At 45.7% G+C, this 20,929-nt stretch overlaps 1 protein-coding gene across 1 annotated transcript in view; it reads right to left on the bottom strand.

Annotated features, from left to right (window-relative positions):
- TICRR (TOPBP1 interacting checkpoint and replication regulator) overlaps positions 1-15,876 on the bottom strand; it is a 72,552-nt gene extending 56,676 nt beyond the window's left edge. The window contains exons 1-2 of the mRNA XM_073653261.1: positions 15,131-15,876; positions 5,027-5,270 (exon numbers count right to left, since the gene is read on the bottom strand). Of these exons, the coding sequence (XP_073509362.1) occupies positions 5,027-5,270; positions 15,131-15,772 (886 nt within the window). The 5' untranslated portion in view covers positions 15,773-15,876. The remainder of the gene's footprint in view (positions 1-5,026; positions 5,271-15,130) is intronic.
- Positions 15,877-20,929: the final 5,053 nt, after the last annotated feature.

The raw sequence follows: 20,929 nt of genomic DNA, 5'->3' as shown, positions 1-20,929 counted from the left end.
CTTGTAAAGTGACAGGAGTGATTTTACACTCCTGTCAGTGTACAGTGCTGTTTTTTGCTGTTTTCTACAGCAGTCCTATAAGTGATTGATGGGGCTGCTGTAGAAGTGACCCGGATCGCCATGGGACACTCGGATTACGTCATGACGGCAGACAGGTGAGGGATATGGTTGTTTATTTTTTTATAGGAGACAAGGGCGTCAGGGATTGAGGGAACAATAAAAAAAAATTAAAACCGTGTGTCATTTTATTTAAATATAAAACTTTATTCTGGCGATCTTTATTGAAAAAAAGTGTTGAAAACTTTACTAAAGGGTTAGTAATGGGTGCGACTTATAGACGCCCTCCATTACTAACCTGGGCTTCATGTCAGCCACCAATACAAGGCTGACATGAACCCCAACCCCATTACCCCACCGCTACACAGCAGTGGGAAGAGCAGAGGCTAAGCGCCAGATTTGGCACATCTTATTGATGTGTCATTTCTGGGACTGCTGAGGGGTGATATTAGCCGCGGAGAAGGCCAGGATACATGGCCCCTTTCCTGGCTATTAATATCAGCCCGCAGCTGTCTGTTTAGCCTTTTCTGGATAGATTTTATAGGTGAATGCAACGTCAATTTTTTTTCTGGGGTCCCCCTGTAATCTATCCAGCAAAGGCTAAGCAAACAGCTGTGGGTAGTTAATAGCCAGGGAACATTTTTTGGCTAATGGCCCTTCCCCGGCTACTAATATCAGCTAACAGCGGTCAGCTTTCCCTCTCTTGGTTATAAAAATGACGCGGGAGCCCACGCCTTTTTTTTGTACATTTTTTAGGCTATATGCCCACGATCCGGACGTAGCAGCGCTATGAATGCAGCATATTTTTGCTGTGTCCAAAACGATGCGTTCTATTGAACGCAGGTAAATCCACGTGTTCACTAAACCATGCAGATTTACCGCATTCAATACAATCTAGTAGTCAAATTTCTGTTGTGGAGACTAGTGACTCCGCTAGAGAATTTGACATGCTGCGGTCCTGAAAGACGCGCCGCATGTCAGTGTCTGCAGGTGATCCGCAGCCTCAGATGCATGCATAGTGGACATGGGATTTCTAGAAATCCCATTCACTATGCTATAACATCTGGATGCTGCGGGTTCAATGCTGTATAAAACACACAGCTCCAAACCTGCAGCGTCTCCTGACCGTGGCCACGTACCCAAACTCACCCGCAGCATGTCAATCTAGCGGACATGCTAGTCTCCATGGCAGATTTTGAGCAATTGAAATGTCAGATGTGGTGGACCCGCATGTAATGACAACAAAAGTGCGGCATTAGAACCCAGCGTTTTGGACGCAGTGAAAGTACCCTGCGTCCAAAGAGCGGCTTTTGTTGCTGTTCATGGGGCGTAGCAGCTAACGAAACAGCTGTGAGCTGTTTTTAAAAGGGTTGTCCAGTACTTATAAAAATATGCCAATGTGTTTTAATGATAAATAGAAGCTTCTTTCTAATTACCTCCCGCTGCTGTTTCTGCGTGTGAGCGGCGATATTGGTGGCCACTCACAGGCAGCACGTGACCCCCCAGCTGACATCATGTCAAGTGAGGCGTGACTCAGCGCTGAGGTCCCCGCGGTTGCTGCTGGGTTGTGGGTGGGGTTATTCACACCCAGCATCCCTGGGGACAGGGAGAGCACGCAGTGGATACCGGGCGTGACGTGCGGGGTTACCCCGCCCACAACCTAGCAGCCACCGGTGGAACGCGGAAGAGGGACCCTCGGCTGCAGCCTGGACTTGTCGTGAAGTCAGCAGCCAGGGGTCACGTGCTGCCTGTGAGCGGCCACCGATAGCCAGGAGGTAATTAGAAAGAAGCTTCTATTGATCATTAAAACACATTGGCATATTTTTAAAAGTACTGGAGAACCCCTTTAATACCCAGGGAAAATGTTTGCCTAATGGCACCTTCCTAAGCTAAAAATAGCAGTTCCCAGCTGCCCCAGGAATGACTTGAATGGAAATGCTAATGAGATTGGGTGTATGGGATTAGCTGACACCTAGCCCTTTTGTTTGGTGATGACAAAGTGTCAATCAGACCCTTTCATTACTAAAAGCTAATTAAAGTAAAGAGTTAAACACACAGTGTAAACACTTCATTTGAAATACAACAGACACATTCAAATCGGCCAGTTCTCTTCTGAATGCTGAGCCCTGTCTAACCCCGCCCACACCTCTGATTGGCAGCTCTCTGTGTACACTGATACAAAGCTGCTAATCAGTGCTGTGGGCACAGTTATACAGGGCTCAGCATTCAGAAGAGAACTGGCCAATTTGCAGAAGAGAAAACTGTCTCAATGCCAGCAAGCAGCCCAGTTAGTGACACATCCAAAAATAAAAAAAAAACACACATTAATCTAATGCCGCTAGGCAAAAATATATGTAACTGAACAGGAGGTTCTTAGTGTAACATTCATATCAGACTGTATGAAGCCCACTGCCACGACGAACCTCTTAATGGGTACTAACTTCCTGCCTTAAAAGAGCAGCAATGTGTGCTAACCACAGCCGCAGCGACAATGCACCAACAGAGCCGGCGGCCTGGTGCCTTACAGCGCCCATGCGGCCAAGTCCCCATGACTCCAGACAACACTACCCCACGAGCACAAAACTACAGCAACAATGGCCACACAGCACCAAACGAAAGAAGCTATACATATTTTTGCCAAACGGGATTAAATCAATGTATGAGTTTTTGGAGTTGTGGTCCATGCTTTTTTTTTCCCCTGTAATGATAATCTCCTGCTGACACACAAGACTAGTTTGTGACACATTGCTGAAATTAGGGTCTTTGTCCCAACATAATGCTACTATCAAATTACATAGCAAAAACATGCTGATAGATTCCCTTTAAAATAAATACAAATTTTGCAATTTTTATGGAGGCTGCTGCGGCTTTTTTAGACTCTGCAAGATTATTGTAATCCTAGCCTTTGATTATAAACAATGTGTAAGGCTGAGTGCACACGATGCGGTTTTAATGCCTTTCCGCCGGGAAAACGCATTAAAACCGCTTGGTAAAAGGTCTGCCATGTCGAGCAATGATAATCCGCATGTGCTGTGCACAGGATGTGGAAATTTCCGCACCAAATTATCATTGCGGCACAAACCGCAGCATAACCAATTCTTGCACGATTCCGCACCCATTGGCTTGCATTGAATCGCAGCAAACCCGCATGTATAATATCTATACATGCGGATTTGCTGCATTTCAATGAAAATCAATTGGCGCTTGAATCACGCTGCGGCTGGTACCCGGGTCGGGAGAGGAGGCTGCTACCTCTCTCATCCGACTGCTGCTCTGATTGATAACAGCGAAATCAGCGTGGATGGGAGAAGCAGCAGTCTGCTCTTCCCAGCCCATGTGCCCGCGCTAGTAAAAAATAAATAAAAATAAAAGTAAAAATAAAAGAAAAAACCTCATACTCACCTGTCCGGTGGCCCCCGGTGTCCTCCTAGTCCCCGGCGGCCATCCTCCCTCGTCGGCGGCCAGCAGTACATTGCAGGGCGCGGGCTCGCGCCCCACAGTGTACTGGCAGGGCCTGCGTTGAAGTCACTGATCACCTGATGCTCACCATGGAAATGATCCTATGGTGTCTAGCTCACCGGGGCTCATCAGCTGATCTTCAGCTAATAAACCCCAGTGATCTCCTGCAGCTTGTATACTGACAGGGGGTGATTTTACATCCCTGTAAGTATACAGTACTGTATGCTACAGCTGTGACAGTGATTTCTGATGTCACAGCTGTAGAATTGACCTGAATCGTCATGGGACACTTGGCACTACGTGGACTGCGTCGTTGACGGCGGACAGGTGAGGAATATTGTTGTTAGTTTTTTTTACGTTTTTCTCAGAAGATCGAGGGCTTCCTGGAGGTGTGTAATAAAAAAAAATAAATTGTAGAACCGTGTGTTTTATTTCATTAAAATACTTTATTCTGGCCGTGTCTTTTATTGAAAAAGCGGCGACCATTTTACCAAGCGGTTAGTAATGGGGGCGTCTTATAGACGCCCTCCATTACTAACCTGGGCTTCACATCAGCCGCCAATACAAGGCTCGCGTGAACCCCAACCCCATTACCCAACTGCCACCGCTACAGGGCAGTTGGAAGAGCGGAGGCTAAGCGCCAGTTTTGGCACATCTCATTGATGCGTTATTTCTGAGACTGCTGAGGGGTGATAATAGCCGCGTAGGGGGCTAGTAGCCATGGTCCCTTCGATGGCTATTAATATAGCCCGCAGCTGTCTAGTTTAGCCTTTGCTGGTTAGATTTTATAGGGGGACCCCATGTCAATTTTTTTCTGGGGTGCCCCTGTAATCGAACCAGTAAAGGCTAAACAAACAGCTGTGAGCTGATATTAATAGCAATGGAACATTGTTGGCTAATGGCCCCTTCCGCGGCTACTAATAACCCCCAACGGTTGGCTTTCCCTCTGCTGGTTATAAAAATGACGCGGGAGCCCACGCCATTTTTTTTTCTTTTCACATTTTAGCCTCTGTGCCCATAATTCAGACGTAGCAGCACTTTGGACACAAATTTTTGCTGCGTCCAAAACGTTAAATTCTATTGAATGCAGGTAAATACACGTGTTCGCTGAACCTTGCAGATTTACCTAGTTTAATACTTGCTAGTGGTCAAATTCCTGTTGTGGAGACTGGGCAAAAAAAACAAAGCTTAATGCAACTACATGTGAACCCAAGTGTAGTCACTGCTGTTCAGATAATGGGATGGGGTTTCCAGTGGAGTGCATTAATTCTGTCCTAAATATAGACGAGACAGGCAGAATCTGCCCCATATATGAAGTTACCAACATTTCCAAGTTCTGGACAATAAAGTACCCCCTCGGCACCGCTAACTTTTGGACAGGGTTTGCTGGCTTCTCCTGCCAAAATGAAAACTTTTGGCAAATATGTACATGATACACGGACATTAAGATAGTGTTTGTTAGTGATTTTATTGCCTGGCTGCAAAATTACTAAAAGGGAATGTCTCTTACCCGCTGTCATGAAGGTCACCAGTCCATCCTGCTGTGGGAACCAGGATCTGTACTCCAGCTCACTGCTGAAAAGTGAGCACAGCACAGAGTCAAAGGGAACATTCAGAGGAGCTCTGGAGGACGCGTGCTCTGCTGCTTGCGGGAATGACTCCAGTAAACACTCTGATGGTATTATCTTGCCACCCACATGCTGCATTACTTCAACCATCGTCCAGTAGCCAAAATGATCACAAGTTTGCCACATCTAGAAACAAAAGGGAATAATTAACTTCTATCAAAGACTGCACATTTAGTTGGCACAAACATGACGTCGAAAAAAGCAGGTTCTCCAGCGCTATTCACTTCTGCATCAAAAACCAGGTAGTTTGGATGACATTGCACTGGCAGATGCCTGACGATCGTACAACGTCATCAGCACCACTCACCTCTTGATGTGGAAGTGAGGGGTGACAGAAAACCATGTGAAAGATAACCTGTCACCAGAAAAAAACGCTATTAACCCGCAGATATGGGGTTAATCTGCAGGTTAATAGCGTTACTAACCTGCCCGGCGCCTGCACGTAGCCGAACACTACCGGGAGAAAATTAACCTTATTCCCCCCATTAGCGTTCAGGTTTCAGTCATGGGGGTGGGGACAGCGCCGGTTCAGTCACGGCTCAGTATACGGAGTGGCGGCTGTAACCGCACACCGGCACTGATTCACACTGGCTCTGCATTGGGGCCGTCTGTCAGTCAGGGCTGGGAGTCCAGTTACAGCTGCCGCACTATATACTGAGAGCGATGACTGAATGCCATTTTCTACCGGCAGTATTTGCCTAAATGCAGGTAGGTTTGTAACGATGCAGATTAACCCCCCCCATATCTGCAGGTTAACTGGGCTCATCACTACTGGTGACAGGATCCCTTTTAGCAAGAGTTATCTTTTAATGCTCTAATAAAATGTCTATCGTAGAATATATCAGTAACCAAAAAATACAAGAAAATACAAGCTTGTATAAGAGAACGACGGATACGTGATGTCCAATTTTGAAGTGGGGAAAGAATTTTTAGGCTGTGTGCCCACTATGCGTTTTTTAAGCGTTGCACATGCGGCAGAAATTTCCACTGCGGATTATCAGTGCGGAAAAATCCGCAGCACTACCATTAATTTTGCGGAATCGCGGCGTTTTAGCCGCCATTGACTTGCATTGGTCCGCATAACATCCGCATGACTACATGTGCACATGCCGATAATAAGCGGTTCAATGCGCGGATGGAGCCCGGGTCTGGAAAAGAGGAGACTCTCCTCCAGACCCGGGTACCTTAGTACCTGTAGTTAAAAAATGAATTAAAATAAAAGAAAAAAACACCTTATACTCACCTTTCCGACACCCCCCGGTCTCCTCTGAGCGGCGCTGCTGTCTCCTTGGCTTCCGGCGGTGGTCTGCAAGGACCTTCCGTGACGTCATTTAGTCATGTGACGGTCACGCAACCGCTGACGTCAGCGGTCAGGTGATTGTCGCGTGACCATCACAAGAATAAATGACGTCATGGAAGGTCCTTTTTAGAGCAACGGGAGCTGCCAAAAATACCGGATGCATCGCTGAGGAGACCGGGGGGGGGGGGCCATCTGAAGGAGAGTATGTTTTTTATTATTGATGCTGCATTGATGTGGAAATGGCGCCGCGGAAACGCATTAAATCCGCATCGTGGGCACACAGCCTAGCTGTGTAGAAAGACAAAATGAGCAATAATAAGTACACTGCCATGATAAAAAGTGAGATTTTTTTTTTTTTTTTTTAAGTAAAAAAGTTCAAGACTTGCAACCTATTATTCTGTTATAGAAATATGTGAGGGCTTGTTTCTTTGTGTGGCAAGTTGATGTTTGTATTGATACCATTTTTTGAGTAAAATGATGTTTTGATCACTTTTTATTGCATTTTTGGGAAGAAATGGCAAAAAATCTATTTTTTTTTCCAGTACATCATTTACCTTATAGGTTGAATAATTTTGTAGCTTGATAAATTAGACTTGTCAACGCAGCATTCCAAAACAGGTCTTTATTTTTAATGTACGAAAAGGGAGCAATTAGAAAGTCGTTTTTCCCCTCACGGTTTGTTTTTAGTCCCCTCTAGGGACTTGAACCTTTGATCCTCTGAAAGCTTATTCTTTATACTGCAATACAAATATATTGCAGTATATTGGTATAATCAGTGACTCATTAAGCCCAGCTTATGGCTTTAGGTCACAGGACTACCAACATGGCAACAATTGGGGCCTTTAGCAGCCACCCTGATTGCCATGGCTAAACGTCGGCATGTGAGGCCAAAGTCTGCCAGGATGGTCTAAAGGCGCCGGGACTGTGTACATTAAAAGCCAATATCAGAGATAGACTGTGGATTTTAAGTGGTAAAAAGCAGTGATAAAGGCAGATGCTGGCAGTATAACACAGCAGGTTACTCCAGGTCAGAAGACTCACGATCAGGTCAGGAATTGCAGCTGCTGTATGGTCATATGAATAAGGCCTAACAGTCGCTGCTGTAACACGTGGATGGAGTTTTAGATAAGGGTAATGGCTAGTCTGACATTAGGCAGTTAAACAGCTGCCAAAAGACTAAGGCATTCAGCCCTCATTTACTGGCATGTTTACGCAGGCTGCAGAAAACCAGAATTAGTCTTACCGGTAATGAGGTTTCCAGGAGTCCACATGACAGCACCATAGGAGGAGTAATGTCATACCCTGTGTAGGGACAGGAAGCACAAGAGGTTAAAAGCCCTCCCACCCCCAACCTCCTCAGTGATTTTCCAAGAACCACATTGGCTGGGTACAACAATTTTATTTTAGACTGCTTAGACATATGTTAGAGTCACATACAGTAGCAATATAGGGAGGGAAATAAGGGTGCTGTCATGTTGACTCCTGGAAACATCATTACCGGTAAGACTAATTCCGGTTTTCCAGTACGTCCCCATGACAGCACCATAGGAGTATACCCAAGAACTCATAGCTTAGGGTGGGATAACTGCCTGAAGTACCTTCCTACCAAACGCAGATCTGTGCTGTGAGAGAACATCTAGTTTGTAGTGTTTGCAGAAAGTAGTATGTCCTGACCATGTGGCTGCGGTACATATCTGTTCAATGGTACCCCCTGCTCTAGTTGCCCATGAGGTGGAAATTGCTCTGGTGGAATGGGCTTTGATAATTTCAGGGGGAGGCTGTCCTTCTGAAAGATATGCTAGATTAATCATGGATGTGACCCAATTACCTAAGGATGGTTTTGAAGCCTTCCTGCCTTTATTTTTCCCCCCAAACTGTATAAAAAGATTAGTCTAATCTCCAGTTAAGAGTGGCCTCCAAATAGGCCAACACTGCTCTGCAGACATCGAGATGGTGGAACTCTTCCTCCCTCTGATTCCTAGGGTTTTCGCAGAATGATGAAAGAACCACTTCTTGGTTTAAGGTAATCGATGACACCACCTTCGGGGAGAAACTTGAATCCAGTTTGAGAATGATGCAATCATCCCGAATCAGCATACAAGGCTCGACAACAGATAGAGCCTGGATTTCACCCAACCGTTTAGCCGTGGTGATTGCCACCAAGAAGACCGTTTTAAAAGTCAAGTTCTTTATTCCCAATTCATTAACTGGGCCGAAGGCAGGTTCGCAAAGGACTCTCAGGACAAGATTCAGATCCCACGGAGGAGAAGAAATTCTCTGGGTAGGCCTAAGTCTCTGGATTGCCTTGACAAACCTAATTATCCAGGGATGCGAGGACAATGATGTGTCGAAGAAAGCACCCAGTGCTGCAACCTGCAACTTCAAGGTATTTGGTCTAAGACCAGCGTCAAATCCCGCCTGCAAGAAATCAAGGATCGCAGGGATGTCTTGCTGAGAGGTGTCTACCGTCCTGTGGAACTGACAAAGTCCTCCAGACTTTTATATATGGCCTGGGTTACAGGTTTTCTACTAGCCTGCATCACTCTGGCGGATAAGCCCTTGTTCTTCAGGATCTCCCCTTCAGAAGCCAGGCTGAGAGCTGGAGTTGTTGAAGATTCCGATGCAACAGTGACCCTTGCGTCAGAAGATCTTCCTGAAATGGTAAAATGATTGGGTCTTCCAACGCTAGATGACGTAGAAGGGAGAACCAACTCCTCCTTGGCCAGAACGGGACAATTGCTATGACTGTTGCCCGATCTTCCTGAATTTTCCGCAGCATTCTCGGAATTAGAGGACCAGGTGGGAAGGCACATGTTAGGCCTTCACCCCAATATTGTGAGAGAGCATCCACTGCCAGAGGATGATCTCCTGGGTCGAGAGAGAAGAAAGATGTCGTCTTTGCATTCGTTCTGGATGCAAAAAAGTCTAGGTGCGGCTGACCCCATCTGCGAGTTAGTTGCTGGAACACCTCTTCGTTCAGTTCCCATTCTGAAGCCTTCATCTGACGCCTGCTGGGGTAATCTGTCTCCTGATTGTCGGATCCCCGAAGGTGAACTGCTGAAATGGAGCGCACTATCTTCTCTATCCCTAAGAATATCCTGTTGGCCAGGGACTGGAGAAGTGGGTGTCTTGGGCCGCACTGATGTCTGATGAAAGAGACTGCCGTGATGTTGTCCGTCAGGATTTTTACATGTCTGTCTCTTAAGATCGCCCGGCTTCTCTGTAGGGCTTCCCAGATTGTTTGTAGTTCTCGAAAATTCGATGATCGAGTCTGAATCTCTGTGGACCATGTTCCTTGGAGATAAGAATCTCCCACTCGAGCTCCCCATCCTGAGAGACTTGCGTCCGTGGTCACTAAAAGACAAGGTTCCAGAATCCACTGCACTCCTTTCTGTAGATTCTTCCAGTCGAGCCACCAGTGTATAGAGTCCTGGGCCTCTCTGGACAAAGACATCTTCCTGTCTCTGTAATTCTGATGTCCGTCTGTCACTTCTAGGATGCATTTCTGTAGAGGTCTGGAATGGAACTGGCTCCATCTGACGCAGGTGATGCATGACGTCACGATTCCAAAAATACTCAGCCTTCCAGATTGAAGGTTACTTCTCTCTTGCAAAAGAACAAATCCTTGGTGGAATTGAGAACATCTTGTCTTCCGGGAGACAAGACATTTGTATTCGGGAATCGAGATGGACTCCCAGGAAGAAGTGTGATGTACTTGGGACAAGATTGGATTTTTCTTTGTTCACAATCAAACCCAGGCTGGTTAATGTCCGTAGGACAAATTCCAGATGTTGCGTCATACCTAGAGGAGATCCAGCCACCAACAGGAAGTCGTCCAAGTACGGAATGATGGTAATATCCCTGAGTCGGATATAGGCCACCACCTCTGCCATGATCTTTGTAAAGATTCTGGGAGCAGATGACAGGCCAAAGGGAAGACATCGGAACTGGTAGCGTAGAATCTGGTTGATAATTGTACGGAACTCCCCTGACAGTTTATTTAAAACAGAGAGGAGTAATGTCCCCGATGTTGTTCATGTTCTGGAACTGGTACAATAACCCTCTGATGTAGCAGCTTCTCTATGTCTGCCCGCAGACAGGAAAGAGGTAGGGGAACCTCTCGTCAGGCGGAATTTTTGAGGGGGATTTTGAGAAAATTCTATCCTGTAACCCTGCGCTATAGCTGTTAGTATGCAGGGATTTTGAGTTACCCAATGCCAACTGTTTCTGAAAAACTTTAATTGCCCTCCTACTCTGACAGTCATTGTCGTTTTGGACGGGAACTAGTACTGGGCTGGTATTTTTTTATCTTTGTTCCCCTTATTAAAACTCCAGCTTGTAGACCCCCCTTTTTTCTGCATGATATATTTACGGGAGGGGAACGGTTTACGAATGGACTGCTCCTTTTTCTCCTCAGGGAAGCCCTTCTTTTTATCGGACGCTTTTTCTAGAATGTCATCTAGTACAGGTCCAAATACTCTGAGCCCAGAAAATGGAATGGAGCACAGTTTGTTCTTAGAAGCTGTATCTCCAGACCATGTTTTTAACCAAACAGCTCTACGGGCTGAGTTGAAAGCGCATTATTTCTGGCCGAAAATCTGACCGATTCCGCTGAAGCGTCGGCCATAAAATTTGTTGCCATTTTCAATAGGGGCAATGATTGAAGGAGAGATTCTCTCGGGGTGCCATCTCGTAGGTGACTCTCTAGCTCTTCTAGCCAGACTCATGGATCTGGCAATAGATGTAGCAGCGACATTAGATTTAATAATTGCCACTGAAGCTTCCCAGGATTTTTTCAAAAGTCCATCTGCCTTACTATCCATAGGATCTTTAAGTCCTGACGAGTCTTCAAAGGGGATATAAGTTTTCTTGACCACATTAGCCACTGGGATGTCAATTTTAGGAATAGTGTCCCACACATTGGTGTCCTCTGGGTCAAAAGATAGTCGGGCGCGGAAGTCTCGTGGTATAGAGAGTCTCTTCTCCGCATCCTTCCATTCCTGTAATATCATGTCCTTCACATGGGCATTAACAGGAAAAACGATGGATCTCTGGGTTCTAAGACCACCAAACATCTCATCCTGAATGTTACTGCTCTTCTCCGTTTCCTCTACCTGCATCGTGTTTCAGACTGCTCGTAGTATAATATCCATACCATCTGAGAGGAACATGTATCTTTTCTGTTCTCTGCCCTGAGGTGGACTAATGGTCTCACTGTCAAAGTCGCCAGATGGGTCGATTTCACCCTCAGAAGATGGTGCTATATCTTCTCTGGGTCTTTAGGGTCCCTGGACATCCTGAACCTGGAGGCTGCAGATACGTAATAGAAGCCTGAACCTCTTCTTTGATTATACTACGCATCTCGTTTAAAAAAAGCCCCGTGCTCCTCCTTTAGCATGGAGGCTCTACATTCAGCACATAGATGCTTTGTATATGAGTCGGGAAGTCTGATGTTACAATCCAGGCACCTCTTGGATTTTACTGTGGCTTTTTTCCCTGTTCAGAAGGAGGTGGTAACTGCTCAGATATATCCTATAATAAATATGGAGGGCCTGGTAAGAGTAAGCTCCATTCACCATATAAAAAAAGGTAATAGTACACTTACATGACTGTGGGACGATCCAGGGAGGGTATCAGGGTGAGACATTTCTGCCATTTTGCTGTCAGGGGTGCCCAAGCTGTAAGCCTGCCTTTGATGCTCCCCAGCCCCCCTTCTTATACCTTACCTGGTCATCCTGTCATTCTTTTCCCTGCTCCCTAGGTGTCTGGTTGAACCGCAGTTTGAATTTCCCGTGCGACCGCCACCGGAAGTCGTCATCCCGAACTTCCGGTTTCGACGCCGGGCATTCCTGGAGCCAGGCGAAGCCGGCCCAGGCGATGAGGAAGCAGCACCCGGAGGCTCCAGCACACCAGAGGGCTGAGGGACTCCCGACAGGGAGTGTCGGCCCAGGACCCGCTTGGCGGTGGGAAGGAGAGAGCCGCGGCCTCCCCGAGGTATATCCAAATCGCACCAGTGCTCCTGCACAAGCGCTCCTCCTGTACTCCCTGTCCTGTGTAGGGACAGGAAAACACTCAAGAGGTTGGGGGTGGGAGGGCTTTTAACCTCTTGTGCTTCCTGTCCCTACACAGGATATGGGATTACTCCTCCTATGGTGCGGTCATGGGGACATACTGGAAAACTGATGGGAATCGAATGATTGCCAATATGATGCTTCTGTCCCTGCACAGTACATGATATTGACAGCACCAGGGGATGCGCTGCCACCAATGATCTAATAAACGATCCAGTCACCTAATGGATGAGTGGTGACTCCCGAGAAGTTACACATTACAATAATTGGAAATTTGATGGGTTAATAATAAAGAAACTAAATAGGCCTTAAAATGGGCTGTCTTAAGTTAAATACAAAAAACTGCAATGTGCTTGTAAAACTTTGCAATTTACTTATTAAAGGGAATGTGCTACAATTATTTGGCAATCCCATCCGAGAGCAGCATAATGTAGGGGCAGAGACCAATCAGTGATGGGATTATAAGGCGCTTGTGAATATGGAGCACAGCATACTGGCAGTAGGTTTACTACTCCTCTAGTTACAATCAGCCGATAAAACCGTAAATTTATCAAAACTACATCAAGCAGTCCAATAAGTGATACATTGCTGGAATCAGGGTCCCTGCTTCTACAGTATGCTACTCTAAGATTAGGTAGCAAAAACCTGGTGACAGTTTCCCATTATAAACCCTCTGTTATAAAGAAGAGAAATATTTTTTATTTTCCAAATTTACTGCTACATCCCCTAAATTATTGGCCACCTGTGAAGGCTATCAGTGGAGGACGATTTCCTAAGAAAAGTGCAGCGCTTGCAGGCTTTCTACTGTGGAGCTTGTAAGCACCGCCCTGAAGCTTCATTGTAGCGCACCTTCAGCTCTGGATTGCGGCCAGTTTCAGGATCACTGTGCGCTTCCAATGCAGCAGAGGCCAAAGCTGCCTGAGCTCGCTCAGCTTTAGAGAGTGCACAGCTTTGGGCTAGCAACAACCATGTTGCTGGTCTGCTATGTCAATCAAGCCCTTGTTCAACCAGATGAGAATAACTCTTTAAAGGGATTGTCTGTGACTGAGCTATTGATGACCCAATCATTGGATAGATCACCAAAAGGAGATCATTGGTGGCCCGACACCTGATACACCAACAGATCAGCTGAAATCCTCTCCAACAGCAAATGTGAGAAGGCGTGCAGTAGTCAGCCACTAAATGTACGGGCTGCTGTGTGGCTCTCAGTACAGTACAGGGGACCTGTCACATTGTACCGCTGTCCACAGATCACACTGGATGAACAGAGTAGAATGGGAGCAGAATTCTATATGGGTTGTGGGACAAGATTCAGTACAGCTTATATTTTACTCATTGAAATCCCTGTTGTGTGTAAGAGTCCAGTGGGCGGAGCTACTAGTGATTGACAGCTATCTTTGCATACAGTCACACAGGAGAGAGGCTATGTGTCCACGATGCAGAAATGCTCCGGATTTTTCCTGAGCATTTCTGCATCTCCCTGGCAGAAAAAAAAAAGCATGCGGATTGTACATGCATTTTTCCTGCCAGGGACATGTGGAAGTGAAGCGTTCTTCACTTGCATTTCCGCATGCGGGTTATCAAGCGCTTTTCCAAGCGATTTTAGCATCACTTGGAAAGTGCTTGACAACTTGGTCACACTATATAAATCCATGCAAACGGCATGGATTTATATAGTGTGACCAAGTTAATAGTTAAAAATAATAATAAAATGGTAAAAAATAAAAAAAATTACTCACCTTCCGATGCATCTGGTCTCCTTGGTGGCTCGCGGTGGTGTAGAAGGACCTTCCATGACGTCATTTAGTCATGTGACAGGTCAGCGGTCTTTTACACCATCGTGAGCCACTGGGGAGCCTGGATGCACCATACAGGAGACCGGGGGCCATCAGAAGGTAAGTATGTTTTTTTTTTAAATTTTAATATTTTTTTTTTTTTACAGGTACTATGGTACCCGGGTGTGGAGGAGAGTCTCCTCTTCTCCAGACCCGGGTACCATCCGCACATTGAATCGCTTAATATCCGCATGTGCAAGTGTAGTCATGCAGATATTAAGCGATTCAATGCAAGTCAATGGTGGCAAAAACGCCGCGATTCCGCAAGATTAAAGGTAGTGCTGCGGATTTTTCCGCAATGATAATCCGCAGGGGAAGTTTCCGCAGCATGAGCACTGCATCGCAGACCTTCTACCAAGCGTTTCTGCAGCAGAATTGCCGCTGTGGAAACGCTTAAAAAAAACGCATAGTGGGCACACAGCCTGAAAGTGAGTAGCACCGCCCACTGGACTCCTATGTGTACAAACACCAGAAATTTCCAAACATACAAGATTTCCAGACTTTTTCCACAGAAATGTCTAGCAATCTGATTGGCGGCTCCGGCTGTGTAACATCCAGTGTGCAGGTCACCCCTCAGCCCCATCACTGCTCCTGCAGGAGGCAGATCTGCAGTCAGCGCTGCCTCCATCATGGATTACACGGTTACAGCGATAACCTGCGGCTTTTATTATTTGGATTATTTCAGGCTCATGAGAACCAGAAGTAAAATGCCCCATACACAGGCAGTCCCCCGGCTGCCATGGCCCTACAACCCCCAGTATGTGCCTGTCCCGCTCTCACCTGCGCCCAGTCGGCCGTGTCCAGCCAGCACAGGGTGACCCTCTTGCGGGTGAGGATATGGTGCAGCCCCCGGGACAGCAGCTTGTCCATCACGTGCTGACGGCCGGTGTCGCCCCCGGAGAAGTGTGCGAGCTGCTCCCGGGAGTGGGGGCAGGGGGACAGGACGAGCACCGCGTTCCTGCAGCCCGGCCCGGCCGTCATCTCCGAGGGGGAGTCCGGGGTCTCGTCCGCGGCCCGCAGCCGTCCTCCCCGGCGGCCCCTCAGCACCGCGGGCTTGGCTGGAGACGTGATGTCCGGCCGGTCCCACTGGAAGTCTGACAAGGTCTCCATGAGCGCGGTGTGTGTGAGGGCGGCGGGGGGCGCCCCGGGGCCGCGACTGTGCTGTGCCCGCTGCCAGCACGCCTCCAGCTCCTCCTCAAACTCGGCCCAGCTGCGGGAGTCCAGCTCTCGGAGGTCGGAGCGCCGCGGCGGCCTGCAGCGCCCCCCCAGCGAGTTCAGGAAGCGGTAACTCCAGCGGACCTGGCCGAGGCCCGCCCGGCACGTCAGGAAGTTCAGCAGCCGCAGCGACAGCAACGTCACCCGCTCCTTCAGGCCCAAGTCCGCTGCGTCCACCAGTAACACCACATTATACGACGTCGCCATTCCTGACCGCCTCGGCCGGGTCAGCGCGCCGCCTCCCCAGACTCCGCCATCTTTCTCTATCTCAATCAGATTCACAGCGATCAAACTGGCCGCGCGTTAGCCTAACGTACGCGCTGATTGGACGGGGGCACGTCATACTCGATCCTGATTGGTCAAATCTCTCCGTAGCGTGAACAGGAAGAACACTCCTGACTGAAGTTTTCTTTGACACATGCTGATTGGTTAGAACGAATGACACTCTTCAGCCAGCTGCTCTCTGATTGGCTACTACTCATTTAAACAGTTAAAGGGTTGAACGATTTGGTCTTATGACCGGAAGGGGCGGAGTCTGTAGCTTAGAATTTTGTGCTGCGCTTGTGAGGCCTCAGTCAGCGCTGAGTAGCCGTGTGTAGCGTCTCGTGTATGCGTTCCTGGTTATCGATGTGGCGCCGTGTAGTGTGCCTATGAGGCCTCAGTCAGTCAGTGCTGAGTAGCCGTGTGTAGTGCGTCACATAGACGCACCATAAAAGATATGTGGCTCCGGAGTGTGCACTAGGCCTGTGATGAGGGGGATTACAAAGAGCTTTGTGCTACTCTACCTTGATTCAGTTTGTAGGGAGCCTGACTATGGCAGGAGGTGTACAAAGTACATTGATAGGGGAGAGGCACAGCTCATTTGTTTTCTGCAGAGCTCACACTCTAATGTCTCAGTGTCAGGCAGGGCTGTGCTGTAATACAGGCTCTTCACCACGAAGCTGTGCTGTCACACGCACCTTAATATAAGGGGGCACACTGCTACGCCCCTGAATTCATACGTATTTAGAGCGCACTCTCTTCATAAACACTAATTGTTATCTGGACAATAAAAAAAAAACCTAAACTTCTAGCCATAGCGTAGACTAAATATCCAAACTACCCATTAACCCTGCGTCAGACGCATCTCCATTGTTTGGAAGCAGCGCGCCTGACAGGCCCAGGTCAGAGAATCGCCTGTAATATCTAGTCATCTCAATTTCAGGGCCCTAAAAGTAATCAGTGACCTTCATAGGAATGTATTAAAGGAGAGGATACGAAATCAGATGCAAAAAAAAACATTTAATAACCATAAGAGAAATAAAACAAAAAGTACCCAAAGTTCGCAAATAGCCTCCAGTTTACAGGACACAATTATTACTAAACATTAAAATGAGGTAAAAATCTTAATTGTAAGGCACATGGATGCTGCTGGAGTCAATTTCACTCAGATTCAGATGTTAAAAGCTCAGCTGAAGAAACAGATTGGCAGAGAGAAAAGCAAGGTTGGCAGATCATATCATATCAGAGATTATTATTACGTGTTCGGGCGCTATGTGCCTGAGAGGCCATTTCTAAGACAACCCTCATATTTGTAAGAAAACCCTATTTAATTCTACGAAATATTCACAAACTTTGCATTATTCATTCATAAAACGAGCAAAATAAACTATTGTGAAAACAAAAACCAAAGTACAAACCTTTAAAAGTGAGAACCTTCAGGTGCAATGAGCCTGAGAGGCCACGGAGGTTACACCGGCTCCCCCCAAGGACAGCAGTAAAACTGAGTGGGGGGTTTCAAGTAGCACCTAAAGATAGGAAGGTTCAGGGAGGGGTGGGATCCGCTGCCGCCTTGGAGAGGAGGGGGAAACAAAAACGTGTATATTGCGCCTGACCCAGTGTTAAACACCTTATAGATAATAATGAGGTCCTCTCTATGGATAAAATTAAAGATACACTTACTGTCCAGCATTGAAAAACCAAGATTTTAAAATTCTTATGGATCCAATTATTACATTTTTACCCGAACTCTCAGGAGTCATTGCAAATAATACCTTTCTAGATTTCATTTTAGAAAGAAACAGGAAAAAAGGCTAATATCCAAATGGTAGAAGATTGTTTTTGATAACAGAGAAATACCTCCAATATATATAATAATGGGAACAAAAATTAAACATCTTACTCCGGACGAATCCAATGCAGTGTTAAAAAAAGACATTCACACTTCACAACAACGAAATGCAAGGAACTCAGTTGTAAGATTATTTAGAGAAGGTGGAAAATATCTGAAGTCCGTTACAAAATAGATAAAATATACTCTCCCAATAGTTGGCGATGCAATCAGGACACATGAACTCCAACCCATATCTGGTTCACATACCTAGAAATTCAACCACTTTAGGGGAAAAAAAACAATATATGGAAATGGCTCGTAAAATTAAGGTAAATTTCACATCCAAATTAGTTTTATTTAATCCAGATTATTCACTCAAATTTTTCCAGACAATGGAAAGATACAGACCCGCCATTTACCTTAGGCATCAACAAGCTCAACACTATTTCTATATTAGGAAACCTTAGAATATCTCAAATACAGGATGAGAAATTCCTTTAACTATGCAACAAGTGGACTAAATACCAAATTTCAATCACTTTTGAATTTATGTTATAAAATAAATCACTGCAATATTTGTATACTTGATTCTTTTTCCTCAAATTATTTTTATTAAGGGAATTTTACAATTATAGGGGAAACAAAAAAAATGCAAATCACAAAAACTTGGAATAAGGGGTTAAGAATGGAAAGAACAGAAAGGAGGGAGAGACTGGAAATGGGGGAAAAGGGTGTAAAGGTTAAAGGAAAATAGGGTATGGGGAAGGGACAGAAGGGAAACAACAAAGAAATATAGTCGCTGTAGTTGATTCTTTTTTCCAGTCATCTTAAGCATTGTTCTTATTTGTGGAAATATTTGTCCCTATACATCCTTAAACCCACTACTCAGGTATATACAGTACAGACCAAAAGTTTGGACACACCTCATTTAAAGATTTTTCTGTATTTTCATGACTTTGAAAATTGTACATTCACACTGAAGGCATCAAAACTATGAATTAACACATGTGGAATTATATACTTAACAAAAAAGTGTGAAACAACTGAAAATATGTCTTATATTCTAGGTTCTTCAAAGTAGCCACCTTTTGCTTTGATGACTGCTTTGCACACTCTTGGCATTCTCTTGATGAGCTTCAAGAGGTAGTCACCGGAAATGGTTTTCACTTCACAGGTGTGCCCTGTCAGGTTTAATAAGTGGGATTTCTTGCCTTGTAAATGGGGTTGGGACCATCAGTTGAGTTGTGCAGAAGTCAGGTGGATACACAGATGATAGTCCTACTGAATAGACTGTTAGAATTTGTATCATGGCAAGAAAAAAGCAGCTAAGTAAAGAAAAACGAGTGGCCATCAATACTTTAAGAAATGAAGGTCAGTCAGTCCGAAAAATTGGGAAAACTTTGAAAGTGTCCCCAAGTGCAATTGCAAAAACCATCAAGCGCTACAAAGAAATTGGCTCACAAGAGGACCGCCCCAAGAAATGAAGACCAAGAGTCACCTCTGCTTCTGAGGATAAGTTTATCCAAGTCACCAGCCTCAGAAATCGCAGGTTAAAAGCAGCTCAGATTAGAGACCAGGTCAATGCCACCCAGAGTTCTAGCAGCAGACACATCTCTACAACAACTGTTAAGAGGAGACTTTGTGCAGCAGACCTTCATGGTAAAATAGGTGCTAGGAAACCACTGCTAAGGACAGGCAACAAGCTGAAGAGACTTGTTTGGGCTAAAGAATACAAGGAATGGACATTAGACCAGTGGAAATCTGTGCTTTGGTCTGATGAGTACAAATTTGAGATCTTTGGTTCCAAGGCACCGTGTCTTTGTGCGACGCAGAAAAAGTGAACAGATGGACTCTACATGCCTGGTTCCCACCTTGAGGTGTGATGGTGTGGGGGTGCTTTGCTGGTGACACTGTTGGGGATTTATTCAAAATTGAAGGCATACTGAACTAGCATGGCTACCACAGCATCTTGCAGCGGCATGCTATTCCATCCGGTTTGCGTTTAATTGGACCATCATTTATTTTTCAACAGGACAATGACCCCAAACACACCTCCAGGCTGTGTAAGGGCTATTTGACCAAGAGGGAGAGTGATGGGGTGCTACGCCAGATGACCTGGCCTCCACAGTCACCAGACCTGAACCCAATCCAGATGGTTTGGGGTGAGCTGGACCGCAGAGAGAAGGCAAAAGGGCCAACAAGTGCTAAGCTTCTCTGGGAATTCCTTCAAGATTGTTGGAAGACCATTTCCGGTGACTACCTCTTGAAGCTCATCAAGAGAATGCCAAGAGTGTGCAAAGCAGTCATCAAAGCAAAAGGTGGCTACTTTGAAGAACCTAGAATATAAGACATATTTTCAGTTGTTTCACACTTTTTTGTTAAGTATATAGTTCCACATGTGTTAATTCATAGTTTTGATGCCTTCAGTGTGAATGTACAATTTTCAAAGTCATGAAAATACAGAAATATCTTTAAATGAGAAGGTGTGTCTAAACTTTTGGTCTGTACTGTATATATTTTTTTACTCGCTTACATTGTGCTAATAATTTCAGCGCTTTACAGACATCATCACTGTCCCCATTGGGGCTCACAATCGAAACTTCTTGTCAGTATGTCTTTGGAGTATGGGAGGAAACCAGAGAACTCAGAGGAAACCCTCACAAACACGGGAAGAACATACAAACTCCTTGCTGATGTTGTTTAGGTAGACCCCAGCGCTGCAAGTGCTAAAGACTGAGCCACCGGGCTGCCTAAATATATACATATACAGTGGTGTAAAAATGTGTTTGCCCCCTTCCTGCTTTCTTATTCTTTTGCATGTTTGTCACACTTAAATGTTTAAGATCACAAAACAAATTAAATATTAGGCTAAGATAACACAAGTAAACACAAAATGCAGTTTTTAAATAAAGGTCTTTAATATTGAGGGAAAAAGAAATCCAAATCTACAGGGTCCTGTGTGAAAAAGTGATTGTCCCCTAAACCTAATAACTTGTTGGGCCACCCTTAGCAGCAACAACTGCAATCAAGTATTTGTGATAACTAGCAATGAGTCTTTTGCAACGCTCTGGAGGAAGTTTGGCCAACTCATCTTTGCAAAATAGTTGTAATTCAGCCACATTGGAGGGTTTCCGAGCATGAACCGTTTTTGTAAGGTCATGCCGCAACATCTCGATCGGATTAAGGTCAGGATATTGACTAGGACACTAAAGTCTTTATTTTTCTTAAACCATTCAGAGGTGCACTTAGTGTGACACCAGCGGGGAAGGATA

The sequence above is a fragment of the Phyllobates terribilis genome, unplaced genomic scaffold (genome assembly GCF_046119375.1).
Source record: "Phyllobates terribilis strain yellow unplaced genomic scaffold, ASM4611937v1 Scaffold_11__3_contigs__length_659146591, whole genome shotgun sequence".
Classification (NCBI taxonomy): domain Eukaryota; kingdom Metazoa; phylum Chordata; class Amphibia; order Anura; family Dendrobatidae; genus Phyllobates; species Phyllobates terribilis.
This window is presented reverse-complemented; position numbering and strand designations above follow the sequence as displayed.